Source organism: Urocampus carinirostris, chromosome 12, assembly GCF_059441175.1.
Source record: "Urocampus carinirostris isolate Australia breed hairy pipefish chromosome 12, RoL_Ucar_1.0, whole genome shotgun sequence".
NCBI lineage: Eukaryota > Metazoa > Chordata > Actinopteri > Syngnathiformes > Syngnathidae > Urocampus > Urocampus carinirostris.
Window position 1 is genome coordinate 333999 of NC_142360.1, and position 19370 is coordinate 353368.

Sequence of the window (19370 nt, forward strand, 5' to 3'; positions counted from 1 at the left end):
GGGGCAGAACCTCCGAAGCGCAACAACATACCACCAAAACACAAATTGGTCCAAAAATACGGGTATTCAATCTACCAACTGGTGTCGTTTCGGAGGAAACCGACAGAACCGTACCGGAGTCTCCGTGTTCGTAACGGTAAGAAGCGGCCGCCGTAAAAAGGATCAGGTGGATCCTTCCTCTTGTTTTTCTTTCAATAGGCTTTGATGACCGCTTCCCATTCAGTTGGAACTTTGTTTTATTTATTTTATTTTAACTTTTAAGTCCGCGTTGTGTTCGTACTAAGGTGACTGTTCAAGTTGAAAAAAATAAAAAAAAAACACTGTTCGTCGTTTTCTTGTCGGCAATGCTAGCTAGCGATAGCAACTTGTTGCCAGCTATTTCGCGTTCCAGAGAGTAAATTAAATTATAAAGCAAAGTTATTAAATTGTCTGATTACTCTTAATAACCTCACGAGTGAGGATACTTTCGACAAATCTCCCTTGTTGTCGTTTTTGTTTCAACTTTTAGTTTGCGTTCTCGGCAGCTTTGTTAGCTTGCTTTTATTTTTATACTAAAGCTCCTTGCAATTCCTTAGTGCATGTCTGTCTATAGAAATATCAATATGCTAATCATAATTGATGATATTTGTTGGTAATTCAAACTTACACAATCAAATTGTATTCATAAATACACACCTTATTTTTTACATGAATCTAAATTAAAGAACATTACTTTCTCATTTGTTTACATAATCAGTGTTTACTTTTAAAATGGGGGGAAAATCTGACACACCAGTCAACCTCATCCAATTGCTTCCCTTATTAAGTGATTATAAATCTTTCTAACACGCAGAATATCACGAACAGTTTGAGCAATCTATAATGATGTTGTCGTCTGCAGGTTCCTCCGTGAAAAGCGCTATATAAATGCAGATCATTTACCATTGTTACCAGTCACCGAGATGATCCAAATTAGAGCTCAAATGGGCAAGGCAAGAGTTAATAAAATCCGTACAAAAATGGCTTTACAGTGTACACAATTTGAAACGTATAAGATAGATAGATAGATAGATAGATACATTATTCATCCCCGAAGGGAAATTCACATTTCCAGCAGCATCCCTGAGCTGAGAACAGTACAATAATAAAGCCAAAAGAATACAATATACAAATACCCAGTGTGACGTGCAAATGCCCACTGTAGCGTGTTATATAGAGTAACTAAATAGTGCTACACAGAATACATATTGCAGTAAGATTCGGTAATATCCAATGTAGGTGGTGTGGTTTAATGTGGGCCTTTACTCTGCCGGGTGGAGTTAAAGAGCCTCATGGCATGAGGAAGAAAAGATCTCTTCAGTCTGTCCGTAGTACAAGACAGTGACAGCAGTCTGTCGCTGAAACTGCTCTTCTGTCTGGAGATAATGCTGTGTAGTGGATGCGATGGATTGTCCATGATTGACCTCAGCTTTTTCAGTGCTCGTCTTTCAGCTACTGTTGTTAGGCTGTCCAGCTCTTTGCCAAGATGACAGGTTTGCGGTGAGCATGTTTGACACAAACATTTGACAGACCGATACTTATGATACCGATACTTACTGTTATGATTAAGAATTTCTGGATATGATTAATTGTCACGCAAATTGTCAAAAGTGACCGATATGTTGGCAATTTTTCCCCTTCTGCGTGGGCTCTACCAGGCTGTGCTTGCCAAAGACACACCGCAGTTAATGGTGTCCTTACTACGACCTTAGGGTTGAGGGAACCAACCAACCATGATACTAATAGATATCATTGGACACCTTAATAAAGAAGAGAAATTTAATTAATAGTCAAGAAATCATTATTAACTCAACTTTCTGTTCCTTTTATTAAAACAACAGACCACTTCTTCGGTATTTCAGGGATTAGTGCTGTTGTTCGGTGTAAATAAAAAATGTGTCCAAAATACTGAAGTGATGTTAAAAACAGACCGGGTAGTGAAAACCACACACAGAGAACCAGTGTTGTCTACTTCCATGTGTGCGTCGCTGCACGTTAATGTCTACAGTATTCATTTCATTCAAGGGTGGTAACAAAAGGTGGAGAGAAAAAAAGACTAATCGGGAATTTGAAAACTATTCGCAAATATGGGAAATATTCACAATTCGATGAATATGTCATATTCATGACATTCCTACCAATACCCAAATCTTGACAGTTACTGCTCCCAGTAACCAATAACACTAGTACTCTATTCTTGTTTAGTATTTTATTGCAAGCAAACTAGCTATCTCAAAAGCAATTCAATTTTTGCAGCAAACATATTTTTTTATATTTAATCTGGACTCGTGTCAACAAAGTTACTGTTGGAGTTGCTTTTGTCAAAGTATTCCTTAGTCATTTTTGTGTCATTAGTGTTCTTGGCAACTTTATCAGCTTGAAGATCAATAGGTGTTTGTTGCCGTTTTCCTTTATATTGATACTAAATCAGCTTGTAATGAATTACTTCACATATTTCTCTATAACTAACAATTTAGAAATATATTTGATTATATTTGTTGGCAGTTTAACCGTAGTCAATCAATTTGTATTTAGGTTGGACTAAAATTGCACTTGTCATCATTGATTAAAACTTGTAGTATACAGTGTTTATAATGAGATTGGAAGTGGTACTCCAGGATAACATGCAATAAAATACTGTAAGGGGAAAAAATAATATTATCATGGATAGGCAAATATTTATATGGTAGTGCTTGTAGACTGGGCTAAAGTTACAGGTGCATCATAACAACAGTGAAATGACATTAGGAGCAACATACTTCCAATATACAACCCCTAGCAAATTGTAGGAAATCACCAGTTTCAGGAAAGCCCTCACTCAGACATTTCATTCTGTAGAAAAAACTCAGATCACAAACATGAAACAATGGCAAGGTGATTCAAAAGTGCAACATATAGGCATTCAGAAACACTAAAAGAAACTAGACAATTCCCGCGGCAATTGTAATTGTGATTGATCTGGAAGATGATCCCGGGATGTATATATAACCCTGGTTGTTAGCATTATGAGTAAAGTTTTTAACTCAGGAAATGTATTTGTAATTTCTTCGCCCCCCCACACACCCCCGGTACTGGCAAGTTCATTTGAGATCGGCCCACAACCGTTAGCAACAAGGATATGCCTTGTGGAGGTCTAAAAATCACATTCTTGGTAAAAACATAGTAATATCACTGTTATTACACATTACAAAATTTAAAATGTACATGTTCGAAAGGAATGAGCCATTCTATTTGAATTGGCCCATCCGGACTGCATTTAGCCCATTCAATTTGCTGAGTCGTTAGCATGTTAGCATTAGAATAATTTTTCAGCATGAAAAAGTTAGCAATTAGCCCTTAGCATCACTTTTTAGCATGTATCCGTTAGCATAACTCATCAACATGAGTCCACTAGCATAATTTGTAAATATGAAGTCGTTACAATATTTCCATTACCATAACTTTTTTGCATGAAGACGTTAGCATTTAGCCGTTAGCATCACTTTTTAGCATGTACCAATTAGCATAACTCATCAACATGAGTCCATTAGCATAATTTGTAAATATGAAGTCGTTAGAATATAGCCATTGCCAAAAATTTTTAGCATGAATATGTTAGCATTTAGCCGTTAGCATCACCTTTTAGCATGTACCCATTATCATAACTCATCAACATGTATCCGTTAGCATACTTTGTAAATATGAAGTCTTCAAAATATTGCCATTACCAAAAATTTTTAGCATGAAGAAGTTAGCATTTAGCCGTTAGCATCACTTTTTAGCATGTACCCGTTAGCATAACTCATTAACATGAGTCCATTAGCATAATTTGTAAATATTAAGTTGTTAAAATATAGCCATTACCAAAAATTTTTACTATGAATAAGTTAGCATTGCCGACAGTGTTTACAGCTAGTTTGCGCTAATACTTGGGCTGGCTGTGCCAGACCAACCCTTTGCCGACAGTGTTACAGCTTGCTTGCGCGAATACTTTGGAATTCATCATTTACCCATGGTTAAAGGTAATGTAGGTCGGGCCCCCTCAAGCCACCCTGGACAGTCCCTGATTACTACCTCTGGCAAAGCCCTCGTTTCCAAGGCTACCCATTGAATTGAATGGGCCAATGTATTCCGGATGGGAGATTCTCAAAATACATTAGTCCGGATGGGGACTCTTTTTGGTCTCCGGGGCCCCGCCGTATCGCTTATCCATATTGTCGCTCAAGAGTCCCGGGCCGGAATTTTGGGTATATGAATCGTTGGGCTAGTCCAAAAGCTCTGGGAGGAGTTACCCGACAAACTTTTTTGTCAGAAGATAGATATAGTAACTAAACAATTCCCGTGGCAATTGTAAGAGTTGTGATTGATCTGGCAGATGTTGGTAGAGAACCGGTAGCGCTGAGTTGTTAGCATTATGAGTTAGCATAAAGTTTTTAACTCAGAGAGATGTATTTGTAATTTTTAACTTGGTTCTGTGGGGGGACTCCGCTTTATTTGTGTTATATAGCTACAAATAAGTATTTCAACAGTCAGTAAAATGAATGTCAAACGTTTTCCTGTAGTCTTTCACCAGGTTTGCATACTTTACAGGAATGATCTTCTTGAGATCAGTCAGGTTTCTGGGCTGTCGCTGAGAAACACGGCGTTTGAGTTCCCTCCAAAGATTTTTGATTGGGTTCAGGCCTGGAGACTGGCTTAGCCATCCTAAAACCTTGCTATGCTTCTTACTCCTTAGTTTTCCTGGCTGTGTGCTTCGGGTCGTTGTCGTGTTGGAAGACCCAGCCACGACCCATGTTCAATGCTCTGACTGAGGGAAGGAGGTTGTCCCCCAACATCTCACGATAGACGGCCCCAGTCATTCTCTCTTTATTGCCGTGCACTCGTCCTGTCCCATGTGCAGTAAAACACCCCCGAAGCATGATGCTACCACCTCCATGCATCGCAGTAGGGGTGGTATTCTTCGGATTGTACTATTCATTCTTCTCCCCCCAAACACACTTAGTTGAATCATTACCGAAAAGTTCTATTTTGGTCTCATCTGACCGCAAAACGTTCTCACATGACTTAAGGTACCAGGAGCCTTGAGATGTGCTGGTTTAAGGAGGGGAACTTTTCATGCCATCCATGATTTCAAATCATGACATCTTAGTGTATTATCTACAGTAACCTTGGAAACGGAGGGCCCAGCTCCCTTCATGTCATTGACCAACTCCTGTCGTGTAGTTCCGGTCTGATTCCTCACTTTTCTTATCTGTTAATATTCTGATCACAATAAAAATATTCCAAGCACGGGACCCTTAGCTTCTGTGGCGGTGTAGGCTATGGTTGAGGTGTGATGCAGGCAGTCCGGTAAAGTTTAGTGTTAGAGTGGCCTGGGTACTCGTTCCTCGAGTTATCAGGTTTTTGTTCCTTTAACATCACTGCAAGCCTTTGCACCAATCGTAAATAAATACAATATAATAGAGGTATTGTATCGGCGACTTGTTTAGAGCTGCACGATTTTGGACAAAAACCTACTTGCGATTTTTTTTTTCAGACCTGTATTGCAATTTTGAAGGGATTTTCAATTTCAAAAGAAAAGTGCATTTCTGTGCTCATTTTGTTTTTAGGGAGAACTTAAACATAGCGACATGCAAACTTACCTCAAGATGACGTCCTTAGAGACTGAGAGTATACGACTGTAATAAAATAACAACTATTGATCCACAAATAAAAACAGAATTGCAATTAAATAAATTGTCTTTATTGTCAGTATACAAAAGGACAACAAAATTGGAGGGCTTCTCCTTTCAGTGTAAGAAAGAGATTTAGTGAGCGGATGGTTAGCTACCTACACGCTAGTAACTGGTAACAGTGACTTCTGCAAGGTCTTTGTGATAATTAAAATACCAGAGTCACAAAGGTAGTGGGTTTCCACGAGTAGTAGCTCCAAGTCGTCTGTTGGTGACTAGCCACGGTCGCCAATTCCCGGACGCGATACAAACCCAGGCAGCACCTACTGATTATCAGCTTTTCTTTGCGCTTTTCTGTCTTTCCTCAGCGTCCAATTTAATTAAATGAATTTATTTTCAATGTAACGAGCCTCTAAAGCTACGAGCTGTGGTTTTTGTTTTGGTGGCCATTTATGCAAGGGCTGTTTGACTGACTGGCAGCTTACACCAGCAAGTCGTGCAAACATGTCTTGCAAACTTTGCCTCACTTTATGGCAGGGGTCGGGAACCTATGGCTTGCGAGCCATATATGGCTCTTTCTATGAGTATCTGTGGCTCAGAGACAAATTTGATTGCATGCAAAATTTCTCCATCTTGTTCAAAAGTTGAGTTGTCTATCCTGTTCAGGTTCACGCAAAGCCAAACCAAAGCTAAATAATATGGTATTACTTCGCAGTATATATAGGGCACGTTTTTCACTACAATTTACAGTCAAGGTGTCACACAAAAAAAGGGGGGAAAAAAACCTCGTTTTGGCTGTACAACGCTAAAGAATCCTTTATATAAAAGTTCACTATACAATCTGTGTTCAGTGTTCAGATAGCTTATGATGAATCCACAGAACTGTAAATACGCCAAAACACCGGAAGAGAACTTAGTCATTTGATTGGGTGAGTGGGAGGGATGGGTGGAGCTATGCAAAAAGTGCAAGCACTCCCTCCTATCTCTCGCCCTACGCCGTCTGCGTCAAAAGTGAGCTCATCAGGCTCCCTATTTGCAGAATGTTGTGACGTTTTTACACAATAACTGCTTGCATCTGGTTTTGAAACCAATATGTATGAAAAAAAGGGTCAAAAGGAGTTTAACCGATCTTGAGTAATTGCAAGAAAGAGACAAGTTTAAAGTGGTATGTTTGTTGATTTTGGGACAGGGGCTCTGGCATTATTCTCTTTTCATAATTTTTATCAAATCATGAAAAATAAATGTGCTGAAGACTAAGCTTTTGTCTGGGGCGCGGGTTTAGCAATTTAGTAAATTTGTCTCATAATATATGGTGTGGCTCTTTCCCAAAATAAAATTAATATTTTTTGCTTTTATGGCTCTTTGAGTCAAAAAGATTCCCGACCCCTGCTTTATGGTGACCTCCATTAAAACCTGCTTCTCATTGCCTGGCGCTGTTAAAACCATGAAATGTGACAATTCTTGTTGGCCAAACACTCCATCACTAGAATATAAACTGTAACTATGAATCACTGAAAAAAACCACTGTGTTTTGCAGTTAGCTTATCGCACTACATTACGGTGATAACGATTAGATTTCGGTTTATTGTGTAGCCCTAATGCAACACATATCGCATAGTTGTGAAAATGCTGTAACAAGGGGCCGAAAAACATATATTGGCGACTTTAAAGGTGTAAGGCGGGGACGCCATATCCCACGGTCTACTGTCTCACTTGGACTTTGGCACATGCTAAACATTTATGTGCGTTACTTTTAAATTGGAAAAAAAACGCTAATAAGTTAGGACTTGCATGCCGTTTTTGTTGCGGCTTTTCCTTCAGACCTGGAACGTTTCATTTACCTTATTAAAGGAAAATGAAAGAAAGAAAAATCTTTCAAATGTCATCACAGTGAAGTTTCGCTCATAAAAAGGGATTCCTTATTGTCGAGAGCTGTTGAGCCCACCTAAGTAGGTAAAGATGACATAATGGTCAACTTTTTTTCCTCTTGTTGCCATTTCTTGAAAAACTTTACTTTTGTAGCAAATTTTTCCTTCATGTTAATCAAATATACAATTTAACTTTTTGGTTGGCTTTAAGCAATTTTTCGTAGTAAATGAGCCAACACATCTACATGGGTCTTTTTATATTTAAAAGTGACAGATTTATTGTTTCAATTTTTTTATTTAGCCAGTTGAGCTTCCTGCGTGGGTCATCTAAGTATGCAAAAACTAGTGGTCTGTGTGCTGATAAGAGCTGTGATATCAGCAAAAAGAAAAAAACAGCCTGTCCTCACTTATGCTTTGCTAATCTTGGAGCAACTGAAATTTTTTTACTCTCTAGCTTCAATACAGTCCATAAAACCTGGGACAAATGCAGGACTGTCTCAGAAAATTATAATATTGTAATATCTATTTTTCTTTTTTTCTGTACTACAATTACAATAAAGAAAAATGTCCAACATGTGAAGACTTAAAAATACCGTTTTACCATATCATGAAAATTTATACCGTTGGCTCTAATCCATCATCGGCAAAATTAAAATCATAAAAGGCTTTCAGTATTTCAGTTGATTTGCAAAGAATCCAGAGGTATGACCTAGCTGAAGTCGAAGGTTTTATAGTAATGAGTGGATTTGTTTGACCTACACTCAGAATGTGTAGCTAAGTACCAAATTTACGTTGTTTCGTTATTTTTCAGCTCACGAACAATGTTATTATTTTTTTTCCCTACAGTAGATCCCAGGTACAGTAAGACCTCGTTTAACGCGGTTAATGGGGACTAAAACCACCCGCGATAACTGAAAATCCGCGAAGTAGCGGCGCACCTTCCCAAAAAAAAAATTAATTTTTTTTTTAATTATTATTTTTTTTTAGACCCGGTTAATGGGGACCGAAACCACCCGCAAAAATTGAAAATCTGCGAAGTAGCGACGACCCTTCAAAAAGAACAAAAAAAACCTCATCTCATCTCATTATCTACACCGCTTATCCTTATTAGGGTGACGCCGTGTCCGCCGAACTCGCTCCGTCGCGTGGCCCGGGAGTATAATTCATCCATCCATCCATCCATTATCTGCACCGCTTATCCTCAGTAGGGTCGCGGGGGTGCTGGAGCCCATCCCAGCCATCTTCGGGCAGTGGGCAGGGAACACCCTGAACTGGTTGCCAGCCAGTTGCAGGGCACACAGGGACAGACAATTTGCTCGCGCATTCACACCTAGGGACAATTTGGACCAGCCAATTAACCTGACATGCATGTTTTTGGAATGTGGGAGGAAACCGGAGTGCCCGGAGGAAACCCAGGCAAGCACGGGGAGAACATGCAAACTCTGCACAGGAAGATTGGTAGCTGGATTTGAACCCATGACCTCAGAACTGTGCCGCACACTCGCTAACCACTGCCCCGCCGTGCTGCCCAAGTATAAGTCAATTTATTTTCATTTATCACCACTTCTCACATGGTTGAATAAGAGGGAGAAGAAAAAACTGTAAGATTAAGGTAGGGTGAGGCTTGATAGTCCAATGTCCGGGTCGTTTGCATCTGATATTATGCATAACTGAGAGATGGCTCAGGTCAATTTGACGCAGCCTTATATTAAATGTTCTACAGTAAACAATTAAGGAAGTCCCTACAGATTATTTAACGCATGCACAGCAATAAATCCCCAAAGTCTTAACAAACATTGATGAGCAGTGGGTACAACTTTGTTGTCTTTGACTTCTTTCCTGATGATCTCCTAAACCTTTCGTTACTAACATTTGTATTATGTGTATTTGGCCTCTAGCAATAAAAGCCGGCATCGAGAGCAGGAACAGTCGGGCACAACTTCATCACAGAGCCTCAATGGCCACACAACTTTTCCTGCAGCTCCTGGTATTACTGTGTTTCCTCGAGGAACAAGTACCCAGGCCACTGTAACACAAAAATTTCCCGGACTGCCCGCATCATACCTCAGCCACAGCCTGCGCCACCAAACCTCAGGGTCCCGTACTTGGATTATTATTATTGTCATCAGAATATTAATTGGGGTCTTTTTTTAGACTGTAAACTTTCTTTTTATGTACGCAGATCTCTCCCGGGGGGATGGATGAAACTGACACTTTTCGATTAAAGCGCTACAATGATGACACTGTTTCCCTCGTTCCCTCCATGACTGAGTCCGTCATAGTTGAAGGTTTGTTGACTTTATTTCGTTTATTGTGTGACTGAAAAACATTCACCTTTTTTTTTTTTTTTTTTTGAAAAATAAATACGTTTTATGGCACATTTTATGAAAAAAGGATTAGATTTGCCTATTTGCTGACTGTTTGGAGTAACGACTCATCTTTTAAATGCTTACATTCAGGCAATAATCCTATTGGAAGCAGAATATTGGATTTCTGGAGCAATCCAAATGAATTGGTTTTATGACTAGAGATAAACGAATAACCTCATAAACATGCCGTTTGCGAATATTCCGATGACAAGGGCGAGGTCACGAGACAAATAGACGTTTTTTTTACGCATTTATCTTTTGACATTATATAAAGGAGTATTTAATTCATGTGACTCTCACCAAGTTCAACAAAGTACTGCGCTTGCTTGCCCCTAAAGTGAGCCCCTGTGTCCCCTGTGTTAACAAGATGTGGTTATACGTGGGTAGCCAAAAACAGCCTATATATATTGATAGATAAAACTGTTGGCATCCACTAGTTATAGGTAGATTTTCACCTTAGTTACAGAAAATAAAATGGAAATGTCCTGAAGAAATCGACCAATACACATGAGGCTCTTTTAGCGAGTAAGCTGGAGTCTGTATGTTTCATTCCGTACTGACTATATTTTCCAGAATTTGCAACACAAAATTATCCAGACAAGGGACACTCTGTGTTTGCATAGACAAGCCGATACCTTGAATGCGTATCAAGCACAAGTAATCACAAAATGAAAGGTCTAATCGGGAACCTATGGCTCTTTCATTGAGTAAATATGCCTTGCGGACCATATATGGGTCTTTCATTGAGTAAATATGACTCGCGGACCATATGTGGCTCTTTCATTGAGTAAATATGGCTCGCGAACCTATGGCTCTTTCATTGAGTATATATGGCTCTCGAACCTTATATGGCTCTTTCGTTGAGTAAATATGGCTCTTGAACCTTATATGGCTCTTTCGTTGAGTAAATATGGCTCTCGAACCTTATATGGCTCTTTCGTTGAGTAAATATGGCTCTCGAACCTTTTATGGCTCTTTCGTTCAATACATAGGGCTCGTGATCCATATATGGCTCTCTCATTAAGTACATATGGCCCGCGATCCATATATGGCTCTCTCGTTAAGTACATGTGGCTCGCAAGCCATATATGGCTTTTTCATTGACTATATATGGCCTCAGGGACAAAATGAAACGTGTACAACTAATTCATATATTGTTAAATGTAGAGCCGACTGCTGCACATGTGATGCCAAGACAATATTGAACCGTAAAGGGTTTGGTCCAGCATATTTAGGACACAATATTAACAACAGTTAACAGACTCTGATGTGGCTGTAAAACACTAAATAAGTTATCTTTTTGGAAGCTCATTACAACAATCTATGTTCATCTTTGAGACACTTTATGACGAAAAGCTACAGATCCAACTTTGACCGAAAACCAACTCCTTACCTATAAGCCGTAACAAAGCACCAGGGGTAATTTGATTGGATGAGTGGTAGGAATGGGCGGACCTATAAAGAGGGCGTGTACACTTTTTTTCTTGCACAGAGCCTTCTAATCTAAAATTAGATAAACTGGTATCCTTGTTTGCTGTATTTTCTGACATTTTTACAAAAATAACTTTGCTTGCACCTTGTTTTGAAATCATTATTTAGGACAAATAATTATAATGAGCCTATACACTCTAAAGAGGCTGTCTAGTCTAGTCACATTTATTTGTATGGCCATTAATCACAAAATGTCTCAGGACTGCACAGGCCACAATTACACCATCCCCTCATCTAAAACCAACATGCGGGCAAGGAAAAACTCTAAACCTCAACATGAGGGAATTAAGAAACCTTATAAAGAGGCCTCACAACTGCGGGAGGGAGACACATTTTAAGTGGTTTATATATATGTTGATATGGGACACAGGCTGTGGCATTATTATTATAATTTTATAGATTTTATTTAATCATCAAACATCCCACAGTGTATTAAAAGGAACTGAAGAATTAGCTAGAGAGTGGGTTTCTTGGTTTGGTTGAATATTGACTTAAAATATTAATGGTGTGGCTCTTTTAAAAACATTTTTTTGTTTTTTCTTTTATGGCTCTTTGGGTCCAAAAGGTTCCCTGACCTCTGTCCTGAACACAACCATTCAAGTTGGAAAACTTAGGTGGATTAATATGTTCTCATTCATAATCGCAACACTGGCAGATTATTGCTTGCATGAAAATGTAACAACAAGAAGACTCATTTTTTTTCTCATTTTTCCCAGATGATCACTATGCTGCAGTGCGAGCTGATCTTGAGTGTGATGCGCAGGACCTGGAAGCAGAGTCCTGGAGTTGGGCAGTCGACCCACAGTTTGTTAAGAGACACTCAAAAGAGGCTGTGAAGAGACAGGATGTCATTTATGGTCTGTCTGTTTGAATGCACTCTGTTTAAAACTGACTCAAACAATACAAAACATACTGCTATTAGGTCATTACAATAACAGTCAAGCTTCTGGATTAACTCAAAACCGAAGAGTGAGAAGCAGTGTTGAAAACAAATATTTCTCAATCATTGTCTTGTTTGTCAATGTGAAATGGCCTGACTGCAGACAATAGAGCTTCATGTTTAACCAGAATCGAATCGACATTGCCATGTGACGTAGTGCGATTGTGTAATTGCATACCACCCCGTTTCTTTACAAGGATTTATAGACTGCAAACCTAACAAAGCTCCCCAGAAGAGGGCGCTGTAAACTTAAATTTATTCTCTGTAAGATTCACATGAAATCTTAAACCAAGACGCGGGAAGAGGTAAGAGAGATGATTCAGGTATATGATGATGGTGGGGATTTACAGCTCCTGCAAAGAATGGCGAGCCGTGTTTGTGGTTCAAGCGGGGTAGTTGGCTGTGAAAAGGCAAAGCCTAGTTGGGCCTGCTCTTCTGCTAAGTCAGGGGTCGAGAACCTATGGCTCACGAGCCATATATGGCTCTTTCTGTGAGTAACTGTGGCTCAGAGACAAATTTGATTGCATGCAAATTTTCTCCATCTCTTTCAAAACATGAGCTATTAATCCTGTTCAGACATGGCATTATTCTCTTTTTATTTTATTTTTTTAATTTATTTTATTTTTATCAAATTATGAAAAATAAATGTGCTGAAGACTAAGCATTTTTTCTGGGGCGCGGGTTTAGCAATTTAGTAAATTTGTCTTATAATATATGGTGTGGCTTTTTCCGAAAATAAAATTTATATATTTTGCTTTTATGGCTCTTTGAGTCAAAAAGGTTCCCGACCCCTGTGCTAAGTCATTGCCTGGGAGGTTACATGCTGATAACCATATCAGCTGTATAGGTTTTATAGGGGGGAAGGCCGCAATATAAAATTTAATGGAGAGGATGGAGGGGTCTGAGATATGAGAGATGGCGAGGGCTTGGAGGAGGTACTTTATTTCTCATAAAACGTGTATGATATGATGCCATGAGTGTTTTTATACTTTTCCCCACTAATAACCGACTCCACTCATTGTCATGCATTCAAGGGTTTAAGTACTTATGAAAATAAAAAAAAATAAAAATAGCACAGATAATGCACCTTTCTTTTAAAATCGAAAATTGCATCGAAATTGCAAAACTGGTCTGAAAAAAAATCCCAATTAGGTTTTTTCTTAAAATCGTGCAGCCCTAGTAAACAACACAGAATGTGTTATTGGCACAGCTAATATTTAGAAAAAAATGATTGTCATATGTCAATTTCTTTGACAGAGCTGATGCAGACGGAAATGCACCACGTGCGAACACTGAAGATAATGCTTCGTGTTTACACCAAAGAGTTGAGGGAAAACCTTCAGATGGACTTGAGCCGACTGGAATGTCTTTTCCCGCGCTTGGAAAACATCCTGGAGATGCACACACATTTTTTGTCCTGCCTTAAAGAACGCCGGCGAGAGAGCATTGTTTCACCTGCAAAGGGAAACTACACAGTGGAAAGCATAGCTGACATATTGATTGCACAAGTAAAGAAAGGACATGAAAAGACAAACACGTTTCTATTTTTTGTTTTTTGTTGGGTTTTTTTTGTTTCTAATTTGCTCCATAAAACCTTCCAGTTTTCAGGTGACGCAGGTGAGAAGATGAAGGACAGCTACGGCGATTTTTGCAGTCACCACACGGAGGCTGTCAGTTACTATAAAGAACAGATGCAGACGAACAAAAGATTCCACAGCATCATACGGGTGAGACAACTAAATAATTTCCGGGTTTTATATCAAATAATCAGGAATGCACTAAAATGAAAATTAGGAGCCAAAACCAAAAAATAGTAAATGCTCTGACTCACTAATAAATATAATAATATTTATATAATCAATATAAGATAATAAATATCTGACAGGCATATTAATGGATCATGGGTCTTTTTTTAGTTTTATATGCATTTCTAATATCACAACTTATCTTGTTGTTATTATGTTGCAACTATGTTATAAGCAGATTAATTATTGGAAGTAGGGTTAAATATACTCTGTCAACTACTAAAAAAAAAATCGTTGACTAGAAAATCATAATGACCCAGCAATAGGGAGAAATTTCCAAAACAGTTCGTCAGACACCTCAGCTATCCTAAGGGGCCGCCACCCTGGTGCCCGGAGGCACATCATTGGAGACTCCAGTTCTAGAAGCTGATTCTTACTGTTTCACGTATTCAATTGTCATGAAACAACACAGAAGGTAAGTACATAATTTTTTATGTATTTTAGCTTTTAATAGACAGAAAAGTGAATAGTGACAATAAAACTGATGTAGGGAGAGATTAAATGTTAGGTTCACGTTTCCAACATTTATAATAAAACGCTCTGCAATATAGGACAAAGAGAATCGGTTCTTTATAATTAGTTACTTTATTAATCATCATATTGAGAGCCGCCAAGATTCTGCTGTTAGACATCTTTTTCGCTCGCTCAGGCCTGCTTGCTGCGCTCTGGCTCGGCTCGGCTCTGGCTCTGAGGATCTCCTCGAAAAACCTCCCTTCTAATATTCAGTTTTTGCCTTTGCTACGTAGAGTTGATTAGTCTTCTTTCGAAGGTCTGCTTTCCATCCAATGATGACAGGTGACCTTGGTCCTGGGAAACTCCTTTTTCCCAGGCTCTTTGGTGAAGAACAATCTTGAGTTATGGGATGCCAGGTCAGGATGTATTTCGTTGGTATGTGAGAACAAAAACACAGTCTGTACATAAAAAAACAACTCATGGCCCTGGAGTTTAGTTTACGGGCTGAGAACTCTTCAAAATGGCTGAGAACACATATAACATATTAAATGTCAACTGTAGGATAAATACAACTCCATCATTCCCTCCTCTTTATCCTATTGGTGATTTAATACTTCATTCAACTGTCACTTCGCAATACGATTTTCAACAGAGAAATCATGAACACAACAACAGTTGTTACACTTAGAGGTTGTCGTCATAATGACCAGGATCTGAGTAAAAATCAGGAAAATGCAGAGACAGGCAATCATCATCAACATTTGTGTCATTACAATTTTCACCATTGTCATTTTTATGGTAATTGCCAGAGTCATCGTCAGCATCGGTGTCCGAGGGCAACAGAGCATACAAAGGTACCATCTTTGCCTGCATTGGGGCAAGAGCTGTTGTAATTAGTCTCATTAGCAATGTTCTTATGCACGGAATACAACAACATCCACACAATGTGAGAATTGCCGCAAAAACGGCTATAGCCATATATTAATATTTTTTATATTTCCCAAACGTATCTCCAAAACCATCCCACATTGATGTGTCAACTCCTGAGTGGTCTTTCATCTTGTTGTTAAGTGACCTGAGGCCTTCCAGGGCCTTTGTCAGACTTCCGTCTGCTGCCGTGTTGTTCGGTATGAACGTGCAACATTGGTCACCAAAGATAGAACAGACCCCTCCCTTTTCAGCCAGTAGCATATCAACAGCAATCCGGTTCTGGAAAGCCATGAGGGAGGTAGCAGAGAGTTGCTCGTGTATGGCGGAGAAACCTTGTTCTGTTTTGTTTCCTAACTTCTGCACATTGAAATGGATATAGTTTATTCTGTCAACATTTTTATTAATTGTACACCAATAACAAATCAAAGATTCAAAACCCGCTGCTACTTGATCTGCTAATTTGTATTCATCTGGTACGCCTCTTGGAACACCGATGCTGTCGATGTATGTAGGATCATTGTCACTCCAGGCATAGGTAGACCTTTACTTTTCCATGCATGTGGTAACAAGCTCTTCACAGATGTTAGCAATTCAGGGATTGTGGTGGCGGTTATAGACACAGGTAAAATAAGAGACATAGATGCACACAATCCTGTGGTATTGTACGGTAGTCTATCATACAACTTGTCTCCTCCACACCACCACCAGATGTCACTCCGGGAGAGTGGTTTAAATGTTATATTGACTGTCAACATTTGGTGACATTGTATACCCTTCAGACTACACACAACACAATCATTCATGACAGCATGTGCCGCCTGCTCAGCCATTAGCAACCAGTTGTTATCTATCCTTGAAATTCCTGTGGTAACTTTGAACCACCCATTAATGTCTTCGACTGACATGCTTACTGATGTGATATTTGTCGTTAAAGAGTAGTTACTTAATTTTGGCTGATCAGTCGATTTCATACTGTCATTTACACACACTACGACCGGGAAAAAAGGGGTCCATGCCCGAGGACCAGGCCCATAACGTAAAACCCCAGCACGTGCTGTTAAAAAAAATCTGATCCCGGAGGTCGAATTGTCTGGTTTGTAACGGTTATAGTCAGTTGTAAATTGCTTCCTTGATGCAATTTACGATTTTTTGAAATACTGGGCCTCAGAGCTGTCCCCTGGGGTCCAGTACTCCCCTGCTTCCGTTATAACCAAATACTCCCACCCTTGGAACGCTCCGTGTCCAAACACGTACCACCAGTACTCCTCCCACCCTTGCCCAGTAATATGTGTTGGCTGTCTCCCTAGACTGCCTCACTGGAACCCTTTTAAAGAGGTTATCGGTATGGACATCACAATGGTGGCATTTGGTGGCACAGTCACTGTCACAGAGTTGTTATAGGTCCACGATATTAACCAAGGAGTGCACGTTGTGGCGTGTTTACTGGAGAGTCGGCACATTCCACTAACACCCCTGCTTTTATTAAATTTTCAATCACTGGTTGTATCCCAGCCATAGCATCTGGCTTGAGTGGATATTGTTTTATTCTAGGGCGATGCTCTGTTTTTGGTCTGACTACTACAGGAGATGCCCCTTTTACAAGGCCCACGTCAGTAGGCCCCTGAGACCATAATTTCTCGGGAATCTGGTCAACAATTCCTCGTCCTCTCCGGTTAAAAAGATTTGTCATTCTTGTTCTTCTATTAAGTGTACTTCTGACTGCACTGTCACCGACCAGAAAAGAGCCTTTCTCCTTTGTACACTAATTTTTCCAAGTCTTGCCATTTGATGCTCTTCTTTTTGCACAACGAGATATGCGGTACGCATCTATCCATAAGCCAGTTATGCTGTTTAAACAGTGACTTGAGTGGGTCAGGTAAGAATACTGCTGCTATGGCATACATTATTTTGTACACACAGTTACCATAAACACAAATCATTATTCAAGTAAGCACAATCAGTTTCATACTTATGAACAATTATTTTCCAAAGCAAAAACGCAACAGGATTTGCAATGAGCGTTCAAAAATTGGCATCTGAGCGTCCATTGAAGTTACATGATTTTCATTTGTTTCCAAGAGGGCACTCGAAAACCACTCTATATTTTGCTCGAAAAAAGAACTGCTACCATATGCAATAATATTTTGTTTGTTTGTTTGTACATGATTCAAATTGAATCGTTTCTTCCGGCGCCGTCACGAATGGCAGCCACTCCAGCAGCTCCCGTGTTATTTTCGATTGTTCTCGATTGTTTGTTCTCAGCTCAGGGATGCTGCTGGAAATGTGAATTTCCCTTCGGGGATGAACAAAGTATCTATCTATCTATCTATCTATCTATCTATCTATTTGACTTTATGTCTGAATACTATCTTGGCCTAGTCACGCTGTTTGGTGTTGCTCAGCAGAGCTTTCTTCTTCACATTCAAAGGACATGTGACCTTTCGACCGCAGGCCCAACACTTTACGTCTCGCCGTGTGTGTTACCCCCACACTCCCGTGAGCTCGTTGTTTATGAGCGTAGCTGGGATGTGCTCCATATCACTTCCTTGGCCTCGCTGTTGATAAGCGGCGCAGACAATGGATGACTGATGTCTTTGGCTCTTTCAGCAATTTAGTCCATGGCCTCTTTTTGACAGATTTATATGTCCTTTGGAGACTTAGAAAGAGTCTTTTTGCGGAATTCACTGGCACTTGAGAGTCTCGTTAATTCCACTGTGCTTACGTAGTGGGATTTTTTTAGTAAATTGGCCGGATTACTCTATGTCTTAAATTTTTTTCTAAATTTAAGTACTAGTAGACATTATCTTAGTTTAATCAATTTCTACCCATTTATTTCCCATGCAATTATTTTTTAAATTAGCTTGATATGTCTCAAAATCAATTAATCTGTTATTTTCATTTCTTATGAACCTCTTCAAGATTGTTCAATCTATTTCTCATTGTCTTCTAAAAATTCTCTTCCATAGAAACCGTTTCCTTTTAACTTAACCAAACCATAAGTCAGTATTTGTTACACATTTGCTTATCACTTTTCAATCGTAACATTCATTCTAAAAAAAAAATTTCAGTGTGTAATCATTGTCCTTTGGGCTAAATTTGTCAAAATTCCAAACCCACACACTATCTAAACATCAAAAATCTCAAAAGATCTAAAAAATCTCTAAAAATGCCAAATCGAACTTAATGTCATAACTTTTCTTATTGTATTTTCTTCTCTCTGTAATCATAATCAATCTTTTGTTATTGATTCAATATAGAGCAATACATACCCGTCACTCATGAACCATCTTGTTGAGTGCATTTATTTTGTTTATTCATTATCTTTTATTCTGCGCAACAATCTTTGCTTCTACGCACCAGTCTTTGTTCTATGCAGCCCTTCGAGATCCCTTGTGATCAAGGCTATACAGATCAACATGATCTGGTCCGACTATTAATACGTTTCTTTTTTCCTTTGTTTAAAGGAAACATTTTATTCATTGACTGAAATAGCTTCAGCTACGTTATTAATTATTTCTAGTCTCGAATTTTCTTTTCTGTAATACGAGAACAACTAAGGAAATAATCTTTTTACGTCTTACGCCTCTTTTGAATTTGTCCATTTACGAACAAGAAGATTGACACTAAAATTATGGACCATTTTTAGTCAGCTTCATTGCTTTAATCGTCCTTTCTTTATTAAGAGCAAAACTACACGTCTTAAAGTTATTACCCTTTGCTATTCGCATTTTCAACGAAAAATGATTAGTTGTTCACTCAAATATTCTTTCTTTTTATACTATTCTGTATAATTATCTTGTATTATACTCTCAGTGTTTTCATTTTTTTTGCTTACCTGTCTTAAA

The 19370-nt window shown here is 39.0% G+C and overlaps 1 protein-coding gene across 6 annotated transcripts in view; it reads left to right on the top strand.

Moving 5' to 3' along the window:
- Positions 1-19370, top strand: part of arhgef18b (Rho/Rac guanine nucleotide exchange factor 18b) — a 70098-nt gene continuing 50728 nt past the window's right edge. For 5 of the 6 annotated variants that reach the window (XM_088349103.1, XM_088349104.1, XM_088349108.1 and 2 more), the window contains exons 1-6: positions 1-136; positions 9436-9633; positions 9720-9825; positions 12114-12254; positions 13595-13845; positions 13939-14064. In XM_088349103.1, coding sequence (XP_088205229.1) covers positions 9735-9825; positions 12114-12254; positions 13595-13845; positions 13939-14064 — 609 coding nt within the window. In that variant the 5' untranslated portion in view covers positions 1-136; positions 9436-9633; positions 9720-9734. Of the gene's footprint in view, positions 137-9435; positions 9634-9719; positions 9826-11967; positions 12012-12113; positions 12255-13594; positions 13846-13938; positions 14065-19370 lie in introns of those variants that run through there. The other variant, XM_088349105.1, reaches the window with a different exon arrangement.